Raw genomic sequence first — 27,361 nt, 5'->3', positions numbered from 1 at the left:
TAGAACAGCTGTTGTAGCCGAAAGAGGTGCCACTTTTTGAATTGCTGAATGATGGAATTTTGAGTGAAACTTCAGCCAGATACTTAAGATAATACGTGGTGCCACCATTTCTGGTTCTAAGCCAAAAGTTGCCGACGGACAAAGTTCAAAATACAGCCGGTCGGGATGGGAACTTTGTCATTAAGCGATGTGAGTAAGCAAATAAAAGAAATCATAAACAAAAAGAGATAAGCTGAAGTTACCGGTAAAAACAAAAGAAGAAACTGCCAAAGAACGGAAAAACTGTAAAATCATTAAACAAAATATAAATCAAAAGTCTTCTATAGGCAATAAAACGGATTTTAATCTCATTTATAGTTTAAGGAAGTGAGAATCCCAGCACCTTGGGGTCACATATCAGGACGCTGGTATGGTAATCGAACTGAACGACCGATCTTGGCAATCCACGGATGGTTGGACAACCTGGGCACCTTCGATCGATTGATTCCCCTACTTCCCGACTATATAGGAGTGCTCTGCATCGATCTACCTGGGCACGGAAGATCCTCTCGACTGCAACCGGGGATGCACTATAATGCCCACGATTACGTGCTTATAATTCCGCGAGTAATGAAGGAGTACGGCTGGTCAAAAGTATCATTGATGGGTCACTCACTAGGTGGCATCATAAGCTTCATTTACACTTCGCTGGCTCCACACACAGTCGATATGGTAATCTCTCTTGACATACTGGTGCCTAATTTAATGGCTCCAAAAAGGGGAGTGGACTATATTGCCAACAGCATGGAGAAACACTTGGTGGAGGAGGATCGTCAGACGGAGGGTCATTTACACGAGCCGCCTTCCTATACCCTTTCGCAGTTGACCAAAGTCCTCGCCAAGGGGAGTTTCAACTCGGTGGCACCCGAGTTTGCCCAACACCTACTCCATCGCCAGGTGTTAAATTCGCAACTGTATCCGGACAGGTTCTTCTTCTCCCGGGATGGTCGAGTTAAATACTACACCTTAGCCCAATTGGAGACAGGACTTGCTGAGACTATGGCAAAGCGGATTGGAAGGAAGCCCTATCTGATTATTAAGGGAGGAAGTTCCCGCTTCCTGGGAGCTTCCAGCCAGAACCCGATGGCCATCATTCGGCAAAATAATCCGCATTTTGAGTTCTATGAGATTGAGGGTGGTACCCACCATGTCCATCTCCACAATGCTGAGGGGTGTGCCCGTTACATAGTGCCCTTCATCAGGCACCACCGACCTCCAGCTCTGACTTCTTGGTCCCTGACTGGAAAGGAACAGGAACTTAGTTTCCAAGAGAAACGCCAGCAACAAGAGAGATTCTTTCAAAGGAGTAAAAACAAACTGAGCAAGCTGTAAAATAATCATTAAATACCCCATTCCACATTAAACTAATTGATATATTGCCAAAAGTATGTAGACAGTAACCGAATAGTTAACTAGCTAATCTTTTATAAGGAAGTCTAAGAATCACAGTCACTAAATAAAATGTTTAGCATCTCAGGTTAAAAAGAACTTAACAAAAGCATAGAAAAATACTAAATAAATTATTTAAAGTGTCTTCAATGGCCTGAGTTAACATTTTTCTCTTCACTCTGTTTAGTTCTCTTCTAATCTTATCAGCTTTCTCTCTTTCAGACCCTCTCTTCTGCTAGCTTTTTAAAGCGAAAAAAATCGATACAGCGAAATAGTTGACGAACAGCTGTTGCCGGCGAAGGAAGTACCGATTTTTAAGTCCCAAAACTTAATCGAAACTTCAACTCTTTGGCAAGATACTTATTCAGATCCATTTTTGGACTTAGTGTAAAAGTTATAGACGGGTAAAGTTCAAAAGGCCGCCGGTCGAGATGGGAACTTTGTCATTGAGCGATGTGAGTAAGCAAAATAAAAAAAGAAGCAAGCTAAGAAAGCAAAGAGAGCAGATAAGCAAAATTTGACATGCGCTACACGAAGTTAATTTTCTTTCTCTTAATGCTTAACACTAAATTGGTTATCAATGATCATACAGACCAATCCGAAAGTTATTAACTGTTTTTTATTTAACATAAACCGAATCCTATCTGTTGGATGTACTTTAATGGCCCTTTGACCATTTGCGATTTTTTTTCTGTAGTTCAAAGAGGTGAGAATCCCAGCCCCTTGGGGTCACATCTCCGGTCGATGGTATGGCAACCTCACAGAGAGACCCATCCTGGCAATCCACGGATGGTTGGACAACCTGGGCACCTTCGAACGACTGATTCCCCTTCTGCCAGATTATATTGGAGTGCTCTGCATCGATCTACCTGGACATGGAAGATCCTCTCGCCTTCAGCCTGGGATGCACTACAGCATACATGACTATGTTTTCATTATTCCCCTCGTAATGAAGGAGTACAGCTGGACAAAGGTTTCCCTGATGGGTCACTCCTTAGGAGGCATTATCAGCTTCTTTTACACTTCTCTGGCCCCAAACACGGTGGACATGGTCATATCTCTGGATATATTGCTGCCCAGGCCAATAGCAGATATCAGTACAGCACTACCAGACTTGGCGCAGAGCATGGAGAAGCATCTGGTTGAAGAGGATCGCCAAAAGGAGGGTCATTTACACGAGCCGCCCTCCTACACCCTCACCCAGTTGACCAAGGTCCTCGCCAAGGGCAGTTCTAATTCCGTGACTCCTCAATTTGCTAAGCACCTGCTCGTTCGTCAGGTTGCCAAGTCAAAACTTTACCCTGAGAAATTCTACTTCTCTAGGGATGGACGAGTCAAGTTTTATCATTCAATGGTCGTGGAACCTGGACTTGCCGATGAGATGGCTAGGAGGATCCAAAAAAAGCCATACATGATTCTAAAGGGTTTGCAGTCTTCACATGTGGGAGCTCATTGTGACACGCCCATTTCCATTCTACGTGAAAATAATCCGCATTTTGAGTATTATGAGGTGGAGGGTGGTACCCATCATCTTCATCTCCATGCCGCCGAGGAGTGTGCCCGTTACATAGTGCCCTTCATCAGGCACCATCGACCTCCAACCCTGACTTCTTGGTCACTTACCGGCAAGGAGCAGCAGCTTAGCTCAACAGAGAAGCGCAGGGTTCAGGAGAGATTCTTTGAAAGAAGTAAAAATAAACGCAGCAAGCTTTAAATGCTGAACTAAGTGCTTAATCAGCTAATTAGATGTCAATGACTTACCTTTTGGTCTCTTCTGGTTACTTTGTTTTATTTTAAACTTTAAAATGCCCTTTTTTTTATCATAATCTAAAGGTAAATTAAAGTTTAACAGCTTCAGAAATTTCTACAACTGATATGTGATTGAAGATTATTGCTCAAGGATGTCTATGCCCCAGCAGGCAGTCCTTTCCTGCTTCCCGCTGATATTAGACTTGCAATTTAAACGATTTTAAGCAGCTTACAGCTTGAGCGCATTAGAACAATTAGCGCAGTTGATGCCATAGATTTCGATCCGTTAGAGCGCAAAAAGTTAAGCAGCAACCAAAGCCAATTGAAGGTATATGTATGTCCGTGAAAGGAAAGTCGAATTTTCCAGACATCGACTATGGTGAATGGGAATAGTTCAGGAACTGAGTTTAACCAAATGCAAATTAAATACCGAAAATTCCAGTCAAACTTTTCTGTCCCCCCACAAAAGTAGACTACGTCGTAGGAAATTTATTTTCCCCAAGGCATCAGAGATTTCCGTTGCCTACCTTTAGGCCGACGCCTAGTAACGAAAAACGGGAAAATTTGATTAAGAATTGGTGTGGGAAATGAGAGTGGCATTTATTAATTTAAACACTTTGTTGTTATCCAAGAAATTGTTGAATTTTAAACATTTGCAAGTCATAATTTTGTTGTCATTTATTTTGATTGGCTGTATTAATATTTATGGCCGGAGCTTCCTTTTTGTCTCATCGCTCGGCTGGCTAATTCAATCAATTAACGTTTGAGTGGAAAGGCAAGAGAATACACGAAAATTACGTTTTCTTACACTATCGATTTTGCCATTTTAGCGAGCCAAACTCGCTTACATACATATGCACCACACATACACGTGGCATATTTTGGCTGTAATCAGAGACGCCACAGGGTTTCCCTCCATTCATTTTTTGGCATTTCGAAGGTGGAAACCGTAAAGCCTTGCCGGCATATGCCTAGATTTGAAAATTAAAGTGGGTTGGGCGCCGATTCCCGGCTCGTGTGCACTTAAATTCCCTTTGAATGGCTTAGAAACTTGAACGCTTTCCGCCTCCAATTTCAGAAACAATTTCTTTTGGTGTGATATTGGGTTAAGCAGCCTTAAAGAGGTGAAGGAAATCGTTCGAGGGACGGATCTGCTAAGGTTTTGAATTTCCCTAGCTAATGGCCAGGAAAGTTGATGAATTTGCGGGGCAACCTTGGGCAGGCACTTAATGTAACTGACAGAAGGCCATAATTTTCACTAGATGAACACTTCCGCGAAATAAAGATTTATGGGAATTCGTTCTAGAAACTTGAGCAAACGTTGAATAAAGTTGGCTTTAATTAGAAAAATCTTTAAAGTCATATTTCAATTGAAATTGAAAACTCACAAAGGAGGTATTTATGGTTATAATATTTCCCAAACCTTAAAGAGACATTCATGTGACGGTAGTTAAACTAGATTAATGCGGAAACCTACAAAGCCATCTCCTAGCTAAATAACTTTCATTCGCCGTAAAGTTCTACCGCAAATAAGAAAAGTGTTCAAGGTGAAGTCCGTAAATTTTCCTGGGAAACTTTAAAGCGATTCAGGAGCACTTTCGATGCGGCATGCATACGTCCAATAAACATCACCTGGCACTTCTTTAGTCGGACCCATAAAATGGCCAAAACTACCGCATTAAATGATTTAAAACGAGCCACACGATTCACTGCCGCCGCCGACTCTCTGCTCTTCTCGGCCTGATTGAAATGAATTGGTGGAAGACCCTTAAACCGAATGAATTATGCAGAGGCAGAGGCCCGGAGCGGGGCTTAATAAACCAAACTTAACGAAAACTGTTTAAAATGCGAGCCGGCCATCTCGAATATTCCCCAGCTCGGTGCAATAAATCTGAGGCCACAAACTGCACTCTATTGCCCTGCCGCATGCAACGTTCGCTTTTCTCTGCGAAAACGTGTGCGCAATTTTCGCAATTTTCTAATAGCCGTTAAAGCTGTCAGGGGAAGGGTTCCACTTCTCGTACTCCTTCAGAAATATCAAAAAAAAAAAAAAATGGGGAAAGAGAAAAGGAAAACAACTTTTCACGTCCGATGATGCTTCGTTGCATGACTTTTTGTTTTTAACTCGAGCGGAAGTGCTTTCGACGCCATTTTGCGGCCGGCCATTGCAATTGAGTGCAGCCCCGACTTCATCAGCTTCCAGTTCCGCTCTCTTCAGCCCTCAAGGATCCCTCGAGGCGTGCAAGGATACGTGCCCGAGCGCACTGGCACGCACTTTAAGTTTCATTAAACAAAACCATCGCGCCTAGGCCTCCGAAGATTGCCTATAAATTCATGGAAGCCAGTGAAATGGAAAGCGAAATCTATGACAGAACGGTCTGGATATTTGGTACAGTGAACTGTCTGCAAAGCAACTGGACAAGTGTTAAAAATAAATATTTTAAAAAGAATAATAAAAAAAATTTACATTTCAATGGTAGAAAAATGCTTGGAAATATTTTTATATATTCCAAGAAATTCTATTGAGTGTCTACTGTATTATTGCTGACACAGCAGTGGAAATCCGTTTGCATTTCAGTGAGTCTTATTGCCAGACCCACATTCCATGGACAACCATTAAATCTGCAACAATTTACTGGTGATTGACATGTTTATAAGGGTCGTAACGCCCAGACCCCCTTCTCTAGCCAATTTTTCGAGGAAGTGACCCTTTTCCGTTGGAGATATTTGTTTTCGTCCCCTTTTATAAACAAGTGAAGCCTAAAATGGTTCTGGACTACTCCCTCTCCCTTCCTCTCTTGTTCATTTGGCCCGCAAAAATAAATCTTTGATATTTGTGCTGTCAGAGGAGCATGCTAAATATCCTTTTGCATTTTCAAGTACTTTTCCTTGGCGGGGCGGAAGACAGTGAAGTGGCCAACAGTTCCCGGTATTGCCTGGAATCCCAGGCCCACACAATTAAAAGTTCCCACGCCAAGCGATACATGAATAAAACAACAAAACGAGTGCGTTTCGAAGGGAAAACAAAGGAATCGAATGAGTGATACTCTTTAAAGCTATCGTAAATAAATTAAAAGAGGAGAGAGAGGTAAAAGTATAAAATAAACAAGAGGAAACGCTATAGTCGAGTGCCGCGACCATAAGATACCCGTTACTGTTTTACAAAATTTTAAAATATTATTTTGCTAGTGGAAATTCACAAGGCGCCACCTATTTTCAGAGGAAGTATGTTGAGTATGCTTATAGTGACGTCACTGCCCGTGTGAGGCCTTATAACCTTAATTTCTTCATAAATAGCGAAATAATGTTCCGATTTGAAAAATCTTTGGTAAATCGATAGATATTAACAAAAATAAGTTATACAAGGTCAAACGAAGGCATTCATAATAATATTATAGACGCCACAGTTTTCCGCGGTTTGTGGGCGTCAGAGTAGGCGTGGCCGGATGCAACTTCGTAAAAAGTTGCAAAGGCATATCCTAAATACGTGATCCTAAACAAAATTATGTAGCTCTTATAGTTTTTGAGATTTTTGCATTTTTGGTTGTTCAGATTTTGTGGGCGTTAGAGTGGGCGTGGCTTGATCGAAAAAAAACAATTCGCATTGGGAGCATAATAAAAACCTACATGCTGAATCCGAACTTTCTATCTTTTATAGTTACCGAGATATCAGCTTTTCTAGAAAATCCGAAAACCGTCTTTTGAGCCTTGTGGGCGTATGGGTGGGTGTGGCCGGATAGTAGTACCACTATAAGATGCGCTGCCAATTAAAGATTATAATTTTTGAATTTCAACTTTCTAACTGCAATAGTTCCTGAGATTTCAGCAATTTTAGTTTTTTGCGATTTGTGGGCGTTAGAGTGGGCGTGTCAGGATGCTGTAATAAGCTTGCGCTTTCCCGGGACCTCAAGAATCTTCATGCTTAATCTCAACTTTGTATCTGCTATAGTTCCTGAGATCTCAGCGTTCATACGGACGGACGGACGGACGGACGGACGGACGGACGGACGGACGGACGGACGGACGGACGGACGGACGGACGGACAGACGGACATGGCTCAATCGACTTCGCTATTGATCCTGATCAAGAATATATATACTTTATAGGGTCGCAAATGCTTCCTTCTATCTGTTACATACTTTTCAACGAATCTAGTATACCCTTTTACTCTACGAGTAACGGGTATAAAAATATTCATTATGTGATTCTATTTAACGCGCTCACATAATAAACCCTCTTGCCAAGTTCATTATACCCATAACGCCCCGTAAAAAGAGGTAAAATTAAAGAAAATAAGAGAGAGCCCCCACAGAATCGCGGATATCTCGATTGGCAGACAAAACGCATGTTTTGTTTTAATTTTGCACTTGGCAGAAAAGAAATCCCCAACCGGTTTGTAGTTGGGCGCCCCACAAAAAGCATAATCTCCGCCAGCAACTGCAAATGAATAAAAAATACTACCGTCCGCGATCGATTGAAATGCAACAAAAAACAGCTGACACGCAAGCAACTGCAACTCGAACACACTTCGAACGGCAACTCGAACATAAAACTGGGTTTGCAGTGATCGTGGTTACGATCGAGATTAAAGGTAACTTTGGAAAACTTTCAGTTGAGCGCGAGAACTCCACGCGGGCGGACGGGGCGGATGAACGATATCGTTGTCGTTTCGGTTTGAGTTAGCAGTAGTTAAAGAAGCGATAAGAACCGCCTTAATTTCGAAACTTCCAACGAAGTAAGACCTAAATCGATAAAGATTCACCCTGCATATAAAGCCAAGTCAAATTAGCCAACATTAAACAACACGCAAAATGAACTGAAAACTCATTTCGAAACAGCTGAAAACATTTGTCAGCTGTTAAAACAAATTTTGTGCGGAGAAATGCTAATGACTTTTGTTGCTGCTGCCGCTGCCGCTGCTGAACTTTTCAATTAATTTAACAGCCCGTCGTCGTTGGCATAGATCTTATCGCCATATCATAAAACAAAATAAAAGCCAAGCTCTGTGGAAAACAAAAAAACAAAAAACAAAAAAACCGAAAAAGTTATCAAGAAAGTTTAACGAAATTGAAAGAAAACAAACGGTTGTTGTTGCCGTCTATTTTGGAAGTGATTTTTTTAGGCCGAAAGGTGTGCCCGATTCCAAAGATTCGAGCCATTACGAGCCCCGCGGGGTTCTCAATTTTCAGCTACCCTTTTTCGTGATTTTTCGCTGAGCTCAGTGGGATATAAAAATATAGACATAACTCCGCTTATATTTGCCAGTGATTTTCGTACTGACATTTGAAACCTGAAGTATGTATGCTCCATCCTGAAGTTGCTGCTACAAGGTTGTGGTTTTTTATGTTACCTGTCGTCTGCCATTAATTGAAATTCAATGCGGAAGGGGCGGAGGTAAATGAAGTGGGGCGAGGGGGAAACCGCTAGGCTATGACAATTATTACAGCTTCCCAAAAGCGGCCAAAGGAACAGGTTGCTCTCAGTGCAGCCATCAAGAGTCAGAGTCAAGCCAAGTAGTGCAAATTGCTTTGCCAACATAGAACATAAAAAACGGGAAAGGAAGTTTTGATTGGAAAGCAGATATCGAAATACCCTAACAGGTGTTAAATTTATAGAAAATATATTACTTAATAACTACTTAGTTAATAGTTTCAGGTAACTCTCAAAAATTAGACCTTCAGAGCTAAGTAAAATACCCTTAAAAGTTAAAAATTTCTCTAGAAAACCTTCCTAAGAAACCTGATTACCCTCTCAAAGAGTATAGAATAATCGGAGCAAGATTGCCAGAGGAATGGCGCGAGTGAGAGGCAGGAAAGAGGCATCGACCACTTACGCATAACTGTAAGATAGACTGCCAGCAAACAGGATTTTTTGCACGTACTTCTTGCTGGCAAGTACAAGAATTACTTCCCTCTTTTCCTGCTCTATGTACTATGCAATACTCCCATATAGTGTTTGAGCTTGCCGCGCCCCTTATCAGCCGACAAATTAAGTTCAAACTGCTGCTGCTGCTGCTTCTGGCCAGCATGGAAAAGAGCTAAAACTTCAATTTGTGTCAAAATACTCATGCGCAAAAATGGAATTTTTCCATTAGGCCCCAGAGATAGAGACCCCGAACAGAAAAAACAAGCAACAAAAAACTCTTAAACTAACATGAAAATAGTGAAAATCATGTGGAGACTGGCTAAGCACTGGGAGAAAATATCCACCTAGGTTTTATTATCATTTATTGACTTTTTTTATAGTTAAGAAACATAAAATTAATAAACTTTTTGAGGTCTTTGAGAAGTTTTGTACTAAGGTGGGGCTGCACCTATGTTTTGTGATGCAAATTGATGTACAAATTCAGTTTTATGACATTCCAAAATGGGTCTTTAACCTTAAAAACATTTCTTTCTGTGCAACGGAGTAAAGTAAAGTAAAGGCAACCGAAGTTTCAGGCTGCAACTTGTCAAACGTGTTCCCCAACAAAGTCTCTCGGCATTTGGAAATGTGCAGCATTGTGCAGCGGCAAGAAAAACAGCAGCAACAGCAGCAGCAGCAGCGGCAGCATCAACGAAAACAACTCGCATAACTGTGACTTGTATTAATTTTCAAGCTTTTCCATGCTGCAAACAAAAAGAAAATCCTAATCCCGCCTTGTCTCAGCAGAAAAATATGTGCGGCGACAAAAGCTTCAATTAGCATTTAAAAAGGCCGCATCATCGCGATCCCATCATTAAAATCCCTATAGATGGAGGAGGACGTGCTGAACGCCCTGCAGACGCGGAGCGCCTACTTATCCGGCGGATTCGATCGCCAGAAGCGCATCATCTTCGTTGTCAACGCATTCAACGATCTGCAGCTGTGGAACCGCCGCTATCTGCAGGTGACTCTGGACTATCTGAAGCGGTCGCTCAGGTGAGAATCGGGAATTAAGTGGTCTTAGGCACTAAGCATTAGAAACAGAAACCGGCCGTGGAAATGCCGACGACTCATTAGCATATGGCCGAAATATGCAAATAACCCGCAGATGATGAAGGTTTGTCGTCTGCTAATGCATTACTTTTCATTAGACACGGCTCTCTGGGAGGGGTCTCAGAAACGGGTCTCGCGAATGGGGGCTATGGGCGCGGAGTAGGCCTCTCAAAATCTGGTTATTTATATGCAAAATGTCTGAGTTCTCAAGTAAATTAAATGTTTAAAAAAATTTCAGGAAAAGCAGATGATTTATGTTGAATGGGTAAAAGTGTTAATAAAGATTCAAATTGAATTATAGTTAGTACTAATTTTGTAATTTCTATAGTAAAAGCAATAAATGTTTCCCAAAAAACACACTAAACTTAATTTATGAAAATGATATATCTCTCATACCTACTTAAAGGTCGAACAACAGCTCATGGGCTTTACAGCACCGCCCTTCTTTTGTTATTTTCCCATTTAAGTCTCCTTTCTTTATTGGCACAACAAGCAAATTGTTTAATTTTACGAGGTAGCCGTCAAACACACATCTGAAGACAGAGAAAAGGCCACATGAATTATGGATATATTGATTGTGATCAATCAACTGGCAATGGGTCACAAGAGTTCCCCCTAAGAAATGAGTGGTGCTGGTTAATTAAAGCCAAAACCTAACTGGCAACTTAATGAAGCATTTAAATGCGCTTTTCTCCAATCCGAATCGATAAACCATCTTGGCATTAATCTCTTCCAGCGCTTCGGTTCTGCAGAATGGAGTGAGTGTGGTGGTCAATGCCCAGGAGAGCAGTTCGCGGATCTCGCGCCAGCAGGTGCGCCAGATATACGCCCTCTTCGGGGGCGACATCAGTGTGGATCTGTATCTAGTCAGGGCGGAGGGCTTCTGGGAGAAGCATGTGGAGCCGTGCACCAAGTCCCAGGTCAAAGGAGAGGTAAGGCACTAACCAACCTACAGAACAGATATCTTATTTTTCTCTCTGTATTCTTTAAATAGCCGCTGGTGCTGTCCAAGGCGAGGCTGTTCAAGTTCATAGAGCCGCAGAACCTGCCCGAGGAACTGGGCGGCACCTTGCAGTTCAACTACGATCTGTGGCTGCAGCAACGCAAGGTAAGTGCCCCAATTTCCATACGCCTCAAACGGGACATAATGGCTATATTTTCGCAGTCCATCGACGAGTTTACCAGGTCGCATGTACAGACTTTGGCTTCGATGGAGAAACTGCTGGCTCTTCTGCGAATGCACAAATCTCTACGGCCGGCGGAAGCGGATGTGGAGCTGAAGAAGTGCGCCCAGCTGCATGCCGGTGTCCAAAACGACATAGAATCCGCCATCGACATGGGTGAGTCGAGTTCGTGGCACAAGTCTTTGGTTTTTGAGTTTGTTTTTTGTTTTTTTTTTTTTGCTCTAAGCAATTAACATAATTGGTTTTGCCCTCGAAGCAAACGGGTTAGGAGTGACAGAAAGAGAAGGGGCGAGAGACTCACATGTGACAAGTAAATCATTGAATTTTGTGTGTGTTTTCAATTAGAAATGCTCCACGTTTGGCAAACTCGTTTTTCGCGTTGTTTGTTGTCGTTTTTATCGTGGGTTGACTTTAACGGCAACTGAATAACATTGAAATTGCCTATGGAGAGTCTTTTTATGGAGTCTTTAAGGTAAAATTGCGGTTTTGATAAGTCAATTCAGATATCTACAGGTTTTTATAGGTTTACTATGTAGTATGGGCATTCTTTTGTTTAAAACTGAACAATTGAGAATGGTTTTAAGATTGATTGGTTAGTAATCCATACTTTTCATTAGAGACTTTAGTTATTTATCTTGTTTAAGTTCCAAAAAATTATTCTGAATGGTTATCAAAACAAGTTTTTGGAGGACCAACAATCAAATACTTTTCTGGCTTCATTAAGTTATTTTCGAGAATCATTTGCGGTTTGAGATCATCGCTCCCTGGGCAAACCATGTCTAGCACTGCTGTTCACACTTCAATTTCTGAACAACGACTTCAAATTCGACCGCTTTTTGGCTTGAGTGCGTGGGTTTGGCAAAACGACAAACGCAGCAACAACGACAAACGTGACCTTTCACTTAAAGCCACAAAAGTCGGTGATGCGCAACGAAATGGTGGCACATGCCACAGTCGAAAGAGCCAGACTCGGATTTAACGCCGCACCGGGAATGAGGTTTCACTTTTGTGGATGTGTGAATAGCGAAAGATCTGATCCCCCCACTATGAAAGACTTTAACTACACTGAACTCAATTTAGTTTAACCTTAAGTTTAGTTTTTTAAAAGACTATTAAAAACCATTAACATCGATCTAGAAATCTTAGTAAAAGAATATTTTTAGTAGTATTAGTTCTTTTAGTAGTTCCTTAAATAGCACCTCTCTTTTGTAAGTCATAAGTTATTTTTCTCAGTGTTAATTTCTCAAACCCTTTCCCTTTTCTCTTCGGCTCTATTGCATGTTGTGCATTGTGCAGGTAACGCGATCTTGGCCCGCTTCAACGAGGTCTACGAGACGCATTCACCGCCGCCACAAGCGGTCGCACCTGCCTCGGAATTCCCTGCAAGACCCCTGCCAATGACGCCCCACTCTACCACTGCTGTCCCTCCGCAGAAGCCCCTCCTGCCACCCGATCTCGTCTGTGAACGTGCCCGCATAGAGTTGCGATTGAATGAGATCGAGAAGAAGCAGACAGCCATTCGGACTGCCTGGCTGGAGTTGCTTCGATCTTTGAGGGAGGCTCGAGAGCTAAGCACTTTGGAGGAGGGGGTGTCCTTCGTCACCAACTGGATCCTGCAGCAGGCAGAGCAGCTACTAAGCCGCCAAAGGAGCGTGGCAGGTGATGTTCGGGGCTGTGAGGCTCTGCGATCCGCTCACGATCAGCTGGAACTGGAGTGCCGGGAAACCTATGGTTGCTATGCGGAGTTGCTCTACAAGATCGAACGATTCGCCGGGGAAAGGCAGGCATCGCCAAAGGACAAGGATCTGTGCCAGGATCTTATATCTCAAAGAGATTTCATGCAGTTTGTGTGCCGTTCCTTTGCGAAGAGGTTGGAGCGACGGAGGAATGTCCTGATGACTGCCTTGAGGTTTCATCGCCTCCTCGATCAATTTGAGGAGCTGCTGACCACCGGTAATCATGTGGTGGAGGTGGACAGTCGGTCGCTGGATTGGCCCGAAGCAGAACAGCTGCTCATGCAGCTCAAGAATAACCAGGAAATGTTGGGTGAGTTTTTCAATTGGAAAAACAAATCACTTTAAATAGGTTAGAAACTTCGTACTTAGCATGTTATTAAAATTAAAAATTTAAAGTCAAAAAGTTGTCATAAGACCTTGCTTAGCCAACTGAAACTATAGCCGTCGAACCCTGACAAATATATGTTAAAATTGCTCTGACAGTTAGCATAGGTATGACAAAAAGTATTGCCAAGTGAAAACTCATAGCAAATACATTACGCAATTGTCACGCTTTCAAATTTCAATGAAAATGAACGGAAAATACATCCAAAATTTCTGTTTTACCTCGAACTGTAAACATCAAAGCGATTAGCTTGCAACATCCATTTCAAACTGTGATCGAACTCGAACTGTAAACATCGAACATATACCCTCAGCATCCAACCCATCGTTAAGCATATGATATTTCTATATCTTTTAGATTTTGACATTCCCAAGAACAATCCAAACTTTACAAAGATCTTTTCGAAAACTCAAACTTTAAACAAGCTACATACACCGATCTCTTAACTTGCTTTATCCAACATCCAACAGATCTTAAAACATTTATCCAACATCCACAGGCCACGTCGAGCGCGAACTTGTGCGTGAAGGTGAAAAGCTGAGCGACATGCTGGCTATGCCGGTGAAAGACGCCCTGGGCCGTGACCTCCAGCTGGACTACAGCCCCGAAATCGCCCAGCTGCGCCGGCAGATCGACGAGAGTCGGCGGCGTCGTCAGGTGTGCGGACATCGGATGGCGCTGCAGCGGCTCACCTTGGAGCAGGTGACCCACATCCATGCCTACGAGGAGGACGCGCGCAGGGCGAGGGACTGGCTGCAGGAACTGTATGCCGTCTTGCTGCGTTGCCACTCCCATGTCGGCTGCAACATCCACGAGATCCAGCTGCAGAAGGACGAGCTGCAGGGGTTCGAGGAAACCGGACGGGTGAGTTTTCCCCTCTTTTTCGGGCGACTTATTTGGTTTTGGGGGAATCAGATGTAGAGGGAATCCCAGAGTGAGAGACAGAGAAAGGGAGAGCCAGTTTGGCTAACGGCAGAGTGACCGATAAAATACTAAGTGCTTTTCGAATTTTCTGGCGGAAAATCAAGGCCTCATTGCGTTAGTACAAGGTTGTCTTTCCAGTTTTTCAGCTGGCCAATAATCATAAAATATTTTATTCGTTTCGAAGTAATGTTTCCTCTTTTATTCCTATCTATATAAATCTTATATCTTTATATTAGAGTATATTTTAAATTGTTTCTTCCTGCTTTAGAGCATCTACCACTATGGCTGCCAGTTGCTGGAGGCTTCCCAGACACTGCGTCTCTGTTGCAAGCTGAACCCATCAGGATCTAGATCACAATCTAATCTCAGCCAGAATTTCATCAGTGAGGAACTGCAGCACACTTGGCACAGCCTGCAATCCGTGGCCCAAGAACAGATGACCAGACTCCGGGTCTCCGCTGTCTTCCATCGCAGTGTAGAGGCCTATTACCGCCAGCTGAGGGAACTCCGTCCACTTCTGACCCACGAGCTATCCGCCCAACTGCAGCAGCAACAAAGACAGCAGCACAACCGCAGTAGCAGTGGAATTAGTAGCGATGCTGAGGGGGAAATGGAGTCGGAGCTGTCTTCTTTGGGAGAAATGCCTCCGCGACTGCAGAGACATCTGGTGGCCAGGGAGCAGCTGCTCGTCGAAGTGGGAAGAATGGTCAGACTGGGAAGACTGCTGAAGAAGCGACTCAAAGAGCCATTCGTCTTGGATGCATTAACAGGAAAGAGGTGAGTTAAATTTTAATCTCTAATGCCCCGACAGTTGCGTGAGTGCCTTGGACTTCAACCTTGTAGTAGCGGCTACTTCATTATGCTCCACGCATAAAACTCTGAAGAAAAAAACAGCAAAGCGTTCTGCATATCAACTAAAACATGGGAAAGATTTTCACTCAAGTCCCACGAGTTCGCGGCAAATTAACTAAGGAAAAACAACAACGAAAAGAGCAAAGAACTAACAAGTTGCTAGAAATAAAACTAAACGAAATGATAAATGGCAATTTAGGTGTTCGAAAACATTCACAACTTTCTAATACGCTATAAAATTGTAAACAAAATGGATACAAATTTATAAAGGAATCTCATATAAGGTGAATGTCTTATGATTTGCCTGACACCTACTAAATGCCATGATTAAATTGATCATAATTTCCGGTTCTTTAAAAATTATAAGCATATACGTATATAACCCATTTAAAAGCTTATCAAACCCCACAACATTTCTCAAGTAACCGCAGACAAGACAACCAAAAATAATTTTTGACAGAATGAAACAAATGTCAAGCGGCAGCGACGCACTCAAAAAGTTCCACTACCCAAAAGTCGAAAAAAGCACAACAAATATTGAAATAAAATAAAAGATCTATCCTATATAGCAGACTATTCCGCCTAAGACTTGGCGTCCAAATCCAAGCAGTCTATTTCAGTGCGTGGTCCAGTGCGGTTCGTCGTTCGTGCCTCCTTCGCCTTGGTTCCTCGGTTCGGAGCGGGAGATTTCAAGACAACTGTCAGTTTGTCAAATTAATGGAATACTCAAGAAGAATATATATATGTATTTATAGTATATAGCAGATAAAGAGTGTGTTTCCTGGAGAACTGGCGTGACAAGTGGGTCAAAGTGGGGAGCATTGTGATAGGAAAGTGTTAAATATAGAAGTGTCTTCATGGTTGCCACTCTCTGTGTCTTCGAGTGCTAATCCCGGCAAAGTGAATAATTGAATCCACAATTATCAGAGAGACGTAGCTCCCTTCGACTGGCCACTAGCCAAAAACGTGTTATACCGCATTACGTCAAACTAATTGTTCCCCGCCCAAAAAAAGAGGCGCCAACCAGACAAGGCACTCAAAAAAGCTCAAAATGTTTGCCAGATTTCGCAATTTGTTTGCCAAATCGAAGGGAGACGAGGAAGTAGAGGTGGTGACCCCCATGCCGGAAGTGCCCAGCATTGTGGTGGACGAACCGCCCAATGAGGTTGAGCTTCCAGTGCAGGAAAGTGAAAGTAAATCCCCAAATGAATCCCAGAATCAGGTTAATGCCTGTGCTCCCCTGGCCGGCGAGGAGGAGGATTTCGCACAAAATCCCCATGAGGTCCTAAGCGATTCCTCCAGCGATCTCAGCCGTCTCTTAGAGGCCATTAACGAGGCCAGTAAGCTACCGGAACTGAGCAGCGATACTCAAGGTGAAGATGAAGATTACGAGGACGATGATGATGATGAGACGGCCAGCACTTCGAGTGTCAAGACCAAAATAGCCAAGGCGTCTATAGAACGAGATATTATAGTGGAAGAAACTGAAGAAGAGGAGGAGGATGAGGTGGATCATGGACCACCACTAAAAAGTCTGGACAAGATTAAGGCCCTCATCCGCAACGATAGTGAAACGTATCCGCACAGTGAATACACCGACAATGAAACGCCATCGCATTCACGCACTGCCTCTATGGATTCCGGAGCCCCCGATAACCCCCGTCTCTCTGGTGATTTCAGTGTCGTGGCCGATGAGTTACCATTGGATTCCACCCCAAGTCCACTCCATGACAGTGGTAGAACCAGTAGTGCTGGAAGCGAGATACCCGGTGAGTCCTTGCCAGCCACCGTACAGGTGGTGCCCACCGGCAGCAACGAACTGGCTTGTGCCGCCATTTCCCATAAGCTAGGAGCGATTGCCGAGGTGGCTGAGTCCCTGGATGCGGTCATCCGGGATGTCCAGCAACAAGAGGGAGCAACCAGTACTGAAGTCAACAGTTCCACCGGTAGTCATGGCATCAAGAAACTGGGAAGCATTGAGGTAAGCAATTGACTTTGATTTTAAAAACTTTTCCTTATTATATGGTCTTAGGACTGGCATTCCCGCTCCACCGAGGACGAATCCTTCGCCACCGCCTCTGAGGGCAACTTCACGCCCAACTCGCACTCCTCATCATTTCAAACAGCCTCAGGACGCACTAGCTCCTACATTGGATCGGCTAAGAACTCCTTCGACGAGGCGGATGACTCTACTTTGAGCACCTTTGAAATACCCGAACTGCCACCTTCTCCTGTCAACATGTCCTTCGACAGCTCCGAACTGAGTTACTTCTCCGCCCGTCAGCAGAGGATGAAGAGCGAGGATCAGGATAGTGTGGCGGGCGTGGTAGAGTTGCACAGTCAGAGTGTAACGCCCACGCCAGATGAGGAGCAGCAGCATTTACTCTTGCCACTGCCATTACCCCAGGCGATCGAATCGGATAGCGAGGTGGAAGGATTTAGTTTGGCCACGGGGATTACCACTGAGACAGCACCCAGGATGTCCAATGCTCATACGCCGGAGGTGAGCTATCGTTCCGCTGATAATACCGCTCCGGCTTCAACTAACCCCAACGAATCGAAACCGCCGACGTCCTGGCGACGCAGTAAATACTACGAGAACATAACAAAACAGACGATCAAGGGGTTTCTCTAGGAGATCGGGACCACCTGTCCCACCTGAAACAAAACGATTTCCCGCCCAATTAACCTGCGCCATTTGCTTCTCTGCCGATGCTCGACATTCTTGCCATTAATTAGTTGGCATATTATTTTTGATGTTTTCCCAAAACTTATTTTAGCCCATGAGCTAAAAGTTTTCCCACAGCTTTGGTTGCTCTTTTAATCTGCATGATTGTTCTATGTTTTATACAAAATTTTTTTACCCTTTATCTTTAAAAATGTTACTAAATTGCGAATAACTATTATCCAGTTTATTGTTTATTTTACTTGTTTTTCGGCTTTTACCTTTACTATTTAACTTAAATATTTATTTTATTAGTTGAAATTTAGCTTAAGGCCTGCAAAATTAGAGAATTCCAAAATGCTTAAAAACATATTTCAAATATTTAGTATAAGAAATTGAGTTCAGCCGCAGACAGTCGGAAATTTTTGCCATTAATTATAGTTTTAATATTTATTGATAACTATTTCTCCCACACAGTCACAAACTATAGTGCAATTCATATTGGAAAATGTTTTACCCCAAAAATAAAGCTAATCGTTTAAATTCCTGTTAATACCTCTTTAACTTTTCAGGTCTATATTAATTATTAACTAACCTTAAGCGTAGTGAAAAAGTAAGTAAAGGCGAGCGTAAATTGAATTTTACAAAATCCCAAAAATATATTGCATAACTTTAGGCTGAAGCTGGAAAAGTCATTGCCATCATCTGCTCTTAACCCCTGAGTGCTCTTTTGGACTTATTCCACCCTAAATAATTTTTTTCAATTTTACCTCGGTGGGTGGCCCTTTCCCTAAGCATTTAACAAGTGGTCCTCAAGTGATTTCAATTATCTGAAATGTGAACTGTCAATGGGTGAAGCGGGAAAATGGGGTTAAGAGGGGTTGGCTGCTTTTGTGAGCTTCCTCAAGTGGCTCATTAATCTCAATTAAAAACATATAAATAAAACGTTCCCAGAGTGGCGAGTGAGTGAAAAGAATTTATACTTAACGAGCTGATCATCCAGAAGGCGGACTATATATCTATCAGATTCTTTTCATGCCATTCGACCAGATTTCGTGACGTGCTGGCGCTGAAAGCATAATTTGATAAGTCCGTATCGTTGATAGCGAAAAATAATAACCCACAACTGGAGGGCATTGATTGCAGCACCTGCATTGGTTGCATGCAACAAGCATTGGATATTGCACGAAGTTGAAGTCCAGAGCCAAAGTCAGACTTCAAGACACGCATTTTTTTGGGGGAAAATACTTCATAAATTTAATGATGGAGTATCGCAAGAGGTGAGGGGATCTAAATGCGGGCGGTCAGTTTGCGTTCTACTAAGACACGATACCGTCTGGTTACTGTTGTTATTTTGCTCTTCCTCTCTTCACTCTGTTATTAAAGTCCAAAAGCTGCAATTGAATATATTGTGGCTTGGGGTACCCCTTTTTATATGGGACTATTAGACCAGAACTAAGTAACTAGCTATGAAATATTACCTTTATCTTGAGACCATTCATCATACTGGTTTGGTAAAAACTTTTTCCACTTACTACCAAAAGAGGAAACCCTTTGTCGAAAATACTCTCAGTTTTTTTTATATCTAAAAAGCATGAATGAATGACACTTAAAGAATTACAGGGTATAAACTACTCGTTGCTTTATCTTATTATTAAAACACCCCTCATATCGTCCCATACCTTTCGTTCGTATTGTAATTGCTGAAAAGCCGGGCGCAGGGCATTAAAAATTGAAATCATGAATTAACGACGCCGCGAATGCCAAGAGCACTTGTTTATTTATGTCCTCTCCCCCGCCGAAAACCCCCTTCTTCATCTCTTTCTATCCGCACTGCCCCTCTCTGTTACACACTCTCTTCACCTTAAAACCAAGCCGGCTTTTTAAAAACTGAGCTTAACAAGAGTCAAGAGATCGAAAAAAGAGAACATTAAAAAGATTGAGCGAATCGGTTAAATTTCAAATGATGAACGCTCTTCTCTGCTGATCTGCTGCTGCCCGTAGAATCTGCTCAGTCTTCGGTCTCCGGTCTGCAGTCTTCGGATCTTTGGTCAGTCTTGTTCGAAGTTCGCGGCGTTCGGTTGTTCGGCTGCTTGGAAAGCGGCGCGCGCGTTTCAGTTTTCCACATCTCCACCGCTCGAATAATGTGCGAATAAAAACATATCTATGTAAATTAAGCCATGGAGAAAATAAAGAGGAAGAAAACAATAAATTTGGCACTTCAAACAGGCAAATAAAAAGCGAAAGGAAAACTAATCAGCCATAATTTAGCCAGAACATTTTTGGCATTCAAAAACGCTTGGCGCTAGTTTTTTTTTGTGCTCGCCCGTCTGAAGATGAAATCAACAAAGTGTGCTAAATTTATTGTTGTTGTCAAATATTTAGCTCTGTGACGACCCTCACAAAACAAAATTCAAACAGAACGCTTAACAAATAGAAATCGACATAGAACTCGGCCAAAGAAATATTTTTTCAAAAATATTCGGTGACTTGGTGCATAGAAAAGCGTATTTGTTTGAGTCATGTGCACTTTTCGTTGTTTTTTTCAATATTCTATAACAGTCCACGCCCCAGAATATTTCAATCAACAATTTTCGGTTTTCCTTATTTTGGACAACAACATATGGATGCCGAGCATTTCCTCAATTGGGCTACAGTAAACTTTTATAAAAGGGAACTTGTTCTTCCCAATTTTTTGTGCGCTGTTTATTTTTAGCCAGCGCAAAGTACAATTAAAATAGTTTACATTACGCCAGCAGCCGCGGCGACTATTAAAAATTGAGAGAAACGCCAAAAATTACCTAATAGAGGCAGCTGGCTGCACACGAACATACGCGGCGTATGCGTAATGTATTCAAAAATATCAAAATATTGAAAAATCCATGAAATATGACTGACTGACGACGACGACTCCTGCCAATGCAATTGGCACACGTTAAAAATCTGACGCACATCCGTGCGCTTTATCTCTGACTATATAGTATCTGTATCTGTAGTATCTGGGCTAGAACAACAGTTTAGCTTCGTGGCAGAAATCGCCGCGAAAATTACTCAATAGTTTGTTGCTTTAAAAATAAACGCGAATCGAGCATTGTCTTGAGTCTTTTGGGGCGGAGACGGGCGTACAACAACGAGACTAGCACACACGCATCAAAGGCAATTTTCTCAGGCTCAATATGCAAAAAGTACACACGATTCTCTCGCCATATAGCACTATATATATAGACACTATACAATAATAAACAGACTGTAGAGCGACAGGGAGAGCGCGAGTATGAAGTCATAGTCGCGGCGGGCAAAAAGCGTTCTCCGTTTTGAAAATCTACCGATTCGCAGAGGTTCTCAGACGATCGCCGGCGTTGATAGCGCTCGCAACGAAATCGAAGGAATCGCCGAATCGAATCCCCTTTGCTCTAACTAACTAACCCAATAAATTAAATCCGACCGCGAGTGACTCAATTTAATAGTTCCACTTTCGAGCAGAGTTCAAAATGCAAAACACGCGAAACGGGCAGGGGAAATAAGCCAAAATACGAGAAAAACTAAACGACAGAGATTATAAACGCCCACGCAAAACACACAAAACTACAACCACTCAGCAGCGCAATCCTCGAAAGTTAGTCAAAAAAAAAAAGAAGAAAAGAAAGAGAAAAGAAAAGAGTAGAGAAGAAAAGAAAAGAAAAGCAACCATGGAACGCCGCCAAGCCCTAGACTCATCGATGTCTTCGCTCTACTCGGTCGCCTCCTCCTCGAATCCCCGCCAGCCGCAGACCATCCAACTTCAGACGCAGCAGTCCCAGCAATCTCAGCAGTCCCAGCTAGACGCCTTCAATTATTCAGCAACAATGTCATCATCGTCGCCGACTCCAAGTCAGGCCATGTCCACGGCCATGTCCACGGCCATGTCCACGGGCACCACCCACACCACACCGCCATCCACATCCACCTCCCTCAGAGCCACCACCATCGGCACCGTTGTCGTCCGCTGCGGACCCATCCAGCTGGTGATAGCGCTCCTGCAAGTGAGTTGTACCCTCCTCGTACTCAGCAAAATAAAACGAAAAACTAAAAACAAAACTAAACCAAACAAAACACACACAAAAAATGGGAGACAAACATGAAGAAACATTTATCTAGATACGGGAGAAGTGTTCGGAGAAAGCTCTTGAAGTGCGCGAAAATTTATGCGGAAAGCGATCTGGTAGGACTTCGGAAGAGATTTGGGACATGGCACTCTGATATCTTGAATAAATCATAAATAGCAGGGAGGCAGGGAAAGACTTCGTTAGTTGGAAGTGTGATAAGGGAATTTTCAAGATGTTGAATGCTTAGGTCATAGAAATGTATCTCTTTGTATGATGTTTAGCTTAATAACATATAACAGACTTAAGCTTTGATCATTGAAAATAAATCTATTACTGCAGTTGAATCGAATTCCAGTTTAAAAGCTATGAGGTATATGAAGTTGTATAATGACTTTTATTTATACCTTTTATATATTTAAATGAGATAATCAACTGAATGACGGCATAATCTTCTTCAATAGAAATAAGTTAAATAGCTTTCATTGGAACTAGTTCAAGTAATTAAACAAAAACCAATAACCTTGTTTGTAAAACAAATTTAAAGTTCATGAGATCTTTTATCTCAGTTTGTTATCATCAGCATCTATCAATCAATGGACTTTTTGGCAACAAGCGGCTATTACATAATTGTCCAGCCTCTCAATCTGAAGCCATTACATTTCCAACCTTAATTGATGAATTCCTATAATTATCCAATAGCCATTATAGCCTCTACCAAATTATGGGGCCTCGCACCACCCCCTCCAGATCAAAGGCACAAACTATGTGACTTTAACACTGAAAAATTCATGGGCTTCTAATGCCCAAAACTGGTTTACTATTTTCGATTGTTTAAACCGGCTTCCAACAATTTCCGCGCCAATTAGCACTCGAACAACGAAAGCAAAAGTTGTTGATAGCGGTTATAAATATTTGAAAAGCGGCAGCGGCAGCGGCAGAAAAACAAACGCCACAAAAAGGTTCAAGGTTGTCTGACATCAGAACAAGATACAAGACAAAGCCAACTAAACGTGACAAAAAGAAATGTATCTGCCAGATACTTTTCACAATTAGGCGCAGCTGCTACCTGTCTGGGTAGCCATTTCAAGCTGGATGAATCAGTTTCTTAAGAGAGAAACTTTATTTGGGTCTTCTCTGCAGAATGGCCACCCTTTTCTCCCCACTCCGACCTTTCAATCCGGAGCGAACTTGAAGCTGCGACTTGAACTTGAGATTGAGAAACATTTCTGATGAAGCGCTACAAGTTTCATGCCCCGAAACAAAAAAGCCAAGCAAACGTTCAATAATTATAGGCAGCATCGGTTTATGGTCGATGGTTTATGGGGCAAGGGGAATGTACGTATGCCCCTTTTTTCTCGTTCATTCAAGCATCGGGCCATTGAAATTTCGGTGTGCCACTTTGTGCCAATTTTTTGTTTTGTTTTCTCGCCGACAGAATAATAATTTTTGCTTCATTTGCCATTCGAGACTCACGGCTCCATGTGTTAAACATTTGATTTGATTTACCACTTTGTTCTCCCCCACTTTTGATTCCAGAAATTATGCAAAAACATTTCACTGGCGAGCCTTTCAACACGTTTCTATTTCATACGTACGAGTACTCGCGTTTCCATGAAAATTGAAAACTCAGCGACCCCAAAAATACACAGATTTCTTTAAATTTCCGCTGGCCTGCTTGGAAACAAATTTGATTTCTGGTAACGAAAACTAAATGTTGCTTACCTGTCGTTGTTTTCATTATTCTCGAACTGGTCCCAAAAAATGCTGTTGAAAATAAACAAGAGAGCCAATATTTCTCACAGGTTCTCTCAGGTAAACAAATTAGCGACCGAACAGGGCCAAAAAAAGCTGAAATAAGAAACAACAAAAGAGTACAAATAAATACACACGATATTCCACAATAAAAGCCAACAGATGTATATAACAAAAACACGAAAAGAATGAAACAAATGTATGAGCTAAAAAATGTTCGATGAGCTCAGCTCGGTGTTATTGTTATAAATTCCACGTGGGCGGTGGGCCATTTGTGTTCAGGAGGAGACAGGCAGCGGAAGTTCTTTAAACTTTATGCTTCAGCATGAGATTAAAGAAACAATAAGTTGAAAGAACCCTCTTCGTCCCCCGGCTGTAAGCTTAAAACTATGCAAATATGTCAAAAGTTTTCTTCTGAGTTTATTCCTTTCTGAGTTTATTTTCAGAAACAGGCAACAGACAATTCTTTCAGATAGTTTTTCTTAGCACTAAGAACATTTGGAGTTATTAAACTTTCATATTTCATTAAAAATCTTGAAAAGATTCAACTTATTTTATAATTTTAGTTCTATCCCATGGTCTTGTTTTGATCAGATATTAATTCTTAACAAATTTCTGATTAATTTTGCAAATAGTGTAAGAAAATATTTTCCTTTCAGTGCAGCCAAACTCCAACTGGCAAGAAAGTTGAGTTATTAAGATTTTGAATGTTAAGTGCCGGCAGAGAATATGAATATCTGCAAAGTTTTTCGTGGCACAATGCGATTTTGTGGTGACTACTTGAACGACATTTATTTGCCTGTGAAAAATAGTTGAAAGCCATTCCGTTGAAAGAAATGTAGAAGACATGTGGTAAATTCCACACACGCAGGCTAAGAAATGCCCAAAATACACAGTCTGTCAGTGAATCGTTTAATTGCAACTTTATCTCCATGGGCAACCTAAATCATCTTGTATTCAAATCGCCCTGACATGATTTACATATCCCTCCGAGGAAAAACTATCAACTCTTTGGCATGGGGCCCCACCCGAAATTAATTAGCCAAGACCATTCAACTTCTTGGCCATCCGGACATCAATCTCAATGGATGATTCGTCTATGGCTCTGACGCAAATTTCGATTACAATGTTTGTTGATGCAACACGAAAATATTTACAAGTGTTTCAAATGGGGGGAAAATGTTTTGGGCCTGGTTACAAAACGTTTCGTTTTATGTTCTTCTGCTGGCTCGGAAAATGAAAAATTAACTTCAAGGCAATTAAAATGGGCCCAGATAAACTGGAAAGAGAAACTTCAAAGGCAGGGGATTTAGATATTTGTTTAGCTAGAGACTCTCTCTAAATAAATAGATTTTCCGTGTAAATGTGAAGCGTGCCACGAATGCTGAAGATCTCTTTTAATTGAATCTAATGCGCGAAACTAATTTGGGCTTTTGGCTTGGCCATAATGAAGCAATTGGGGCGAGACTGGCGACCTGCTTCGGATTTTGGATGTTAGATGTTGGATCTTAGATCTTGGATCTTGGTTGTTGGGTTTTTGTGCAATCTCGCATCGAATCAGGCTGGTGGCGCGATCTGCTCTGATTTGCACACAAGGCGCCGGCAGAGGAAAAGGCTGAAAACTCTAATTGAATTTATGGCATTTTCATTTGTAAAAGTCGCAGCTTTTCACTCATAAATTGGCCAGACATATGAGCATGTACTTATGCCCGGCACTGTACGAGTTATGTGCCATTGCCTTGGGCCTGCGGCGTGGGTGAAACGCTGCAGCTGCGCAATGCGCACTGTCTGATGGCCAAGAGAGATGGCATTATGTGCGGTGAAAGAGACGGGCGATAGAAAGCCGCACCAAGGCTCAAAAGAAAGAAATGTTTACGACGCTTGGCAGGCACATAAATTTACGCATGAAAAGCTTGCGCATTCCTCCCGCTCTCCAAAGACTCGCATTTTGCCAGCGAACGGGGCCAGAAACAGTGACTTGGACTCGCGGACAGGGCTGACATCAAGTCACGTGAAAGTGATTTGTCACTGTGATTTATGATCCCCCTTCCGAGGTTGTCATTTTCTAGGTTGCGATTTTGAGATCAAACAATGTTGGGAATGAGTCACCTATCATTAGTGAAATGTCGTGACATAAAAGCGAAAATACCAAAATATTTTTTGAAAGGCTTTTTTTTGCCCAATCCTGCTGAAATGCTCAAATTCCCTAACAACTCTATCTAAGCTGGAGTTTTATGTTAACTCTATTCATTATTCTTATAGCGCACTTACTTTTATAAGATGTTTTGATCCAAGTAAGCACATCCATAAAAAGAAGACTTAAGTCCACGCCCAATGCTGGCATAGGCAAATAAATAAAGACAGTGATTTCGACGCCACTTCTTCATCCGCTCGATGGCGTGTCACGGGGAATAGGCCGTAAATCTTATCAGTAATTGAAAAATTCCAGCCCTAACTGACAGTATCCAACACCAAGAGCTGGCGGTGAGTGTCGTCAACATTTTCGAGCGCTAAAAATAATGTATTCTATGCGCAGACGCAGACGCAGTCGCAAGTCGCAGTCGCTGTCTCTTTGCCATTTGAGTTAGGCCTGGGATTCAGATGGGCCTGCAGATCGGATTGGGGCATGGGGATCCACTCGAAAGCCGGCTGGGGATGTGCTGTCTATCGGTGGAATTAATGCAGCTGCTACTTAGCGCAACTGACAAAACAGTTTGGCACGCACTGATTGATAAGCAAGGAAAGCGGCCTAGGAAAAAATGTTGGCCAAAGGGGGTGTTTGAGGAGGGGTAACAAAGAAGAGGAGCAGGAGACCAGTCGGGCATGAATTGGCCAAGCCAAAGTAAACAGTGGCCCCTCGGCAATAAATTGAATATATATACAAACATTTTAGTAATGTAGGCAGAAATATGATTTAAAAACTTTGAATAACTTCTTTTTACTAGTCATGTTAGGACCCACAGAGATTAAATTATACAATGTTGCTCATCAATTATCCAATTATCACGTTTAATAGCTAAGTTAAATGGGAAACTCTTACAACCAAGTCTGCGGGATAGTTCCAATACAAATACCCTATAATTTCCGCTTTCCGGGGGTCCACTGTGGAGGATCCAGCTGCTGTAATTACCGGAGTGGAAGCGACGGCTCGGCGGTTTTCGAGTTAGAGACGCGAAATATATTGCATGTTTACATGGCAACTGATAGTCGCCGATAAACGTTCAATGAAAGTCTTGCATTGCAGGCGACTCCTGCTGATGTTGCTGCTGCAACTATTGTTGCAGATGGGAGATGCCGCGAGTCGTGGCCAACAATTTGTAGAAACAATTATAGAAATTATCTTTTTGTTGGCCGCGAATTAAATTGAAATTTAAATTGCATTCGATGGCAGCAACAAGATTGCCCAATACGTGTACTCATAATTCGCCGTTGGCCTGGGAAAGTGCGACCCACAAAAACCTGAACAGAAATTGTTTTATGTTCGATGGTATTTATAGAACCCAAAAGTCTGACATCACTCGAGCACACACCGCTCATACTGCTGATGATGATGATGATGATCGAGGCAGAAAAGCTGAACCTCTGCTAAATGAACAATAACAAAATAGCTGAATGCTTTTTGCTGTTTTGTTTTACGACAAAA

The 27,361-nt window shown here is 42.3% G+C and overlaps 4 protein-coding genes across 10 annotated transcripts in view; all 4 read left to right on the top strand.

Annotated features, from left to right (window-relative positions):
• The first annotated feature begins 16 nt into the window (after positions 1-16).
• Positions 17-1,591, top strand: LOC108103614 (probable serine hydrolase). The gene is made up of 2 exons (XM_017209154.1): positions 17-189; positions 358-1,591. Exons 1-2 carry the CDS (start codon positions 166-168, stop codon positions 1,369-1,371), a joined length of 1,038 nt encoding a protein of 345 aa, XP_017064643.1. The 5' UTR covers positions 17-165; the 3' UTR covers positions 1,372-1,591.
• A 99-nt stretch (positions 1,592-1,690) lies between these two features.
• Positions 1,691-3,170, top strand: LOC108103612 (serine hydrolase-like protein). Its single transcript, XM_017209153.1, has 2 exons — positions 1,691-1,883; positions 2,126-3,170. Exons 1-2 carry the CDS (start codon positions 1,860-1,862, stop codon positions 3,140-3,142), a joined length of 1,041 nt encoding a protein of 346 aa, XP_017064642.1. The 5' UTR covers positions 1,691-1,859; the 3' UTR covers positions 3,143-3,170.
• A 4,633-nt stretch (positions 3,171-7,803) lies between these two features.
• Positions 7,804-18,424, top strand: LOC108103602 (SEC14 domain and spectrin repeat-containing protein 1-B). Its single transcript, XM_017209139.1, has 10 exons — positions 7,804-7,913; positions 9,830-10,078; positions 10,872-11,067; positions 11,130-11,243; positions 11,301-11,475; positions 12,616-13,365; positions 13,940-14,304; positions 14,633-15,141; positions 16,897-17,197; positions 17,249-18,424. Exons 2-10 carry the CDS (start codon positions 9,912-9,914, stop codon positions 17,849-17,851), a joined length of 3,180 nt encoding a protein of 1,059 aa, XP_017064628.1. The 5' UTR covers positions 7,804-7,913; positions 9,830-9,911; the 3' UTR covers positions 17,852-18,424.
• A 1,492-nt stretch (positions 18,425-19,916) lies between these two features.
• The window catches only part of LOC108103601 (muscle M-line assembly protein unc-89), a 29,405-nt gene continuing 21,960 nt past the window's right edge, over positions 19,917-27,361 (top strand). For 3 of the 7 annotated variants that reach the window (XM_017209137.2, XM_017209136.2, XM_017209138.2), the window contains exon 1: positions 21,093-21,903. In XM_017209137.2, the coding sequence (XP_017064626.1) occupies positions 21,571-21,903 (333 nt within the window). In that variant the 5' untranslated portion in view covers positions 21,093-21,570. Of the gene's footprint in view, positions 20,050-21,092; positions 21,904-27,361 lie in introns of those variants that run through there. The other 4 variants (XM_017209131.2, XM_017209132.2, XM_017209134.2 and 1 more) reach the window with 4 other exon arrangements.

Source organism: Drosophila eugracilis, unplaced genomic scaffold (assembly GCF_018153835.1).
Source record: "Drosophila eugracilis isolate 14026-0451.02 unplaced genomic scaffold, ASM1815383v1 contig_2088, whole genome shotgun sequence".
NCBI classification, from domain to species: domain Eukaryota; kingdom Metazoa; phylum Arthropoda; class Insecta; order Diptera; family Drosophilidae; genus Drosophila; species Drosophila eugracilis.
This window is presented reverse-complemented; position numbering and strand designations above follow the sequence as displayed.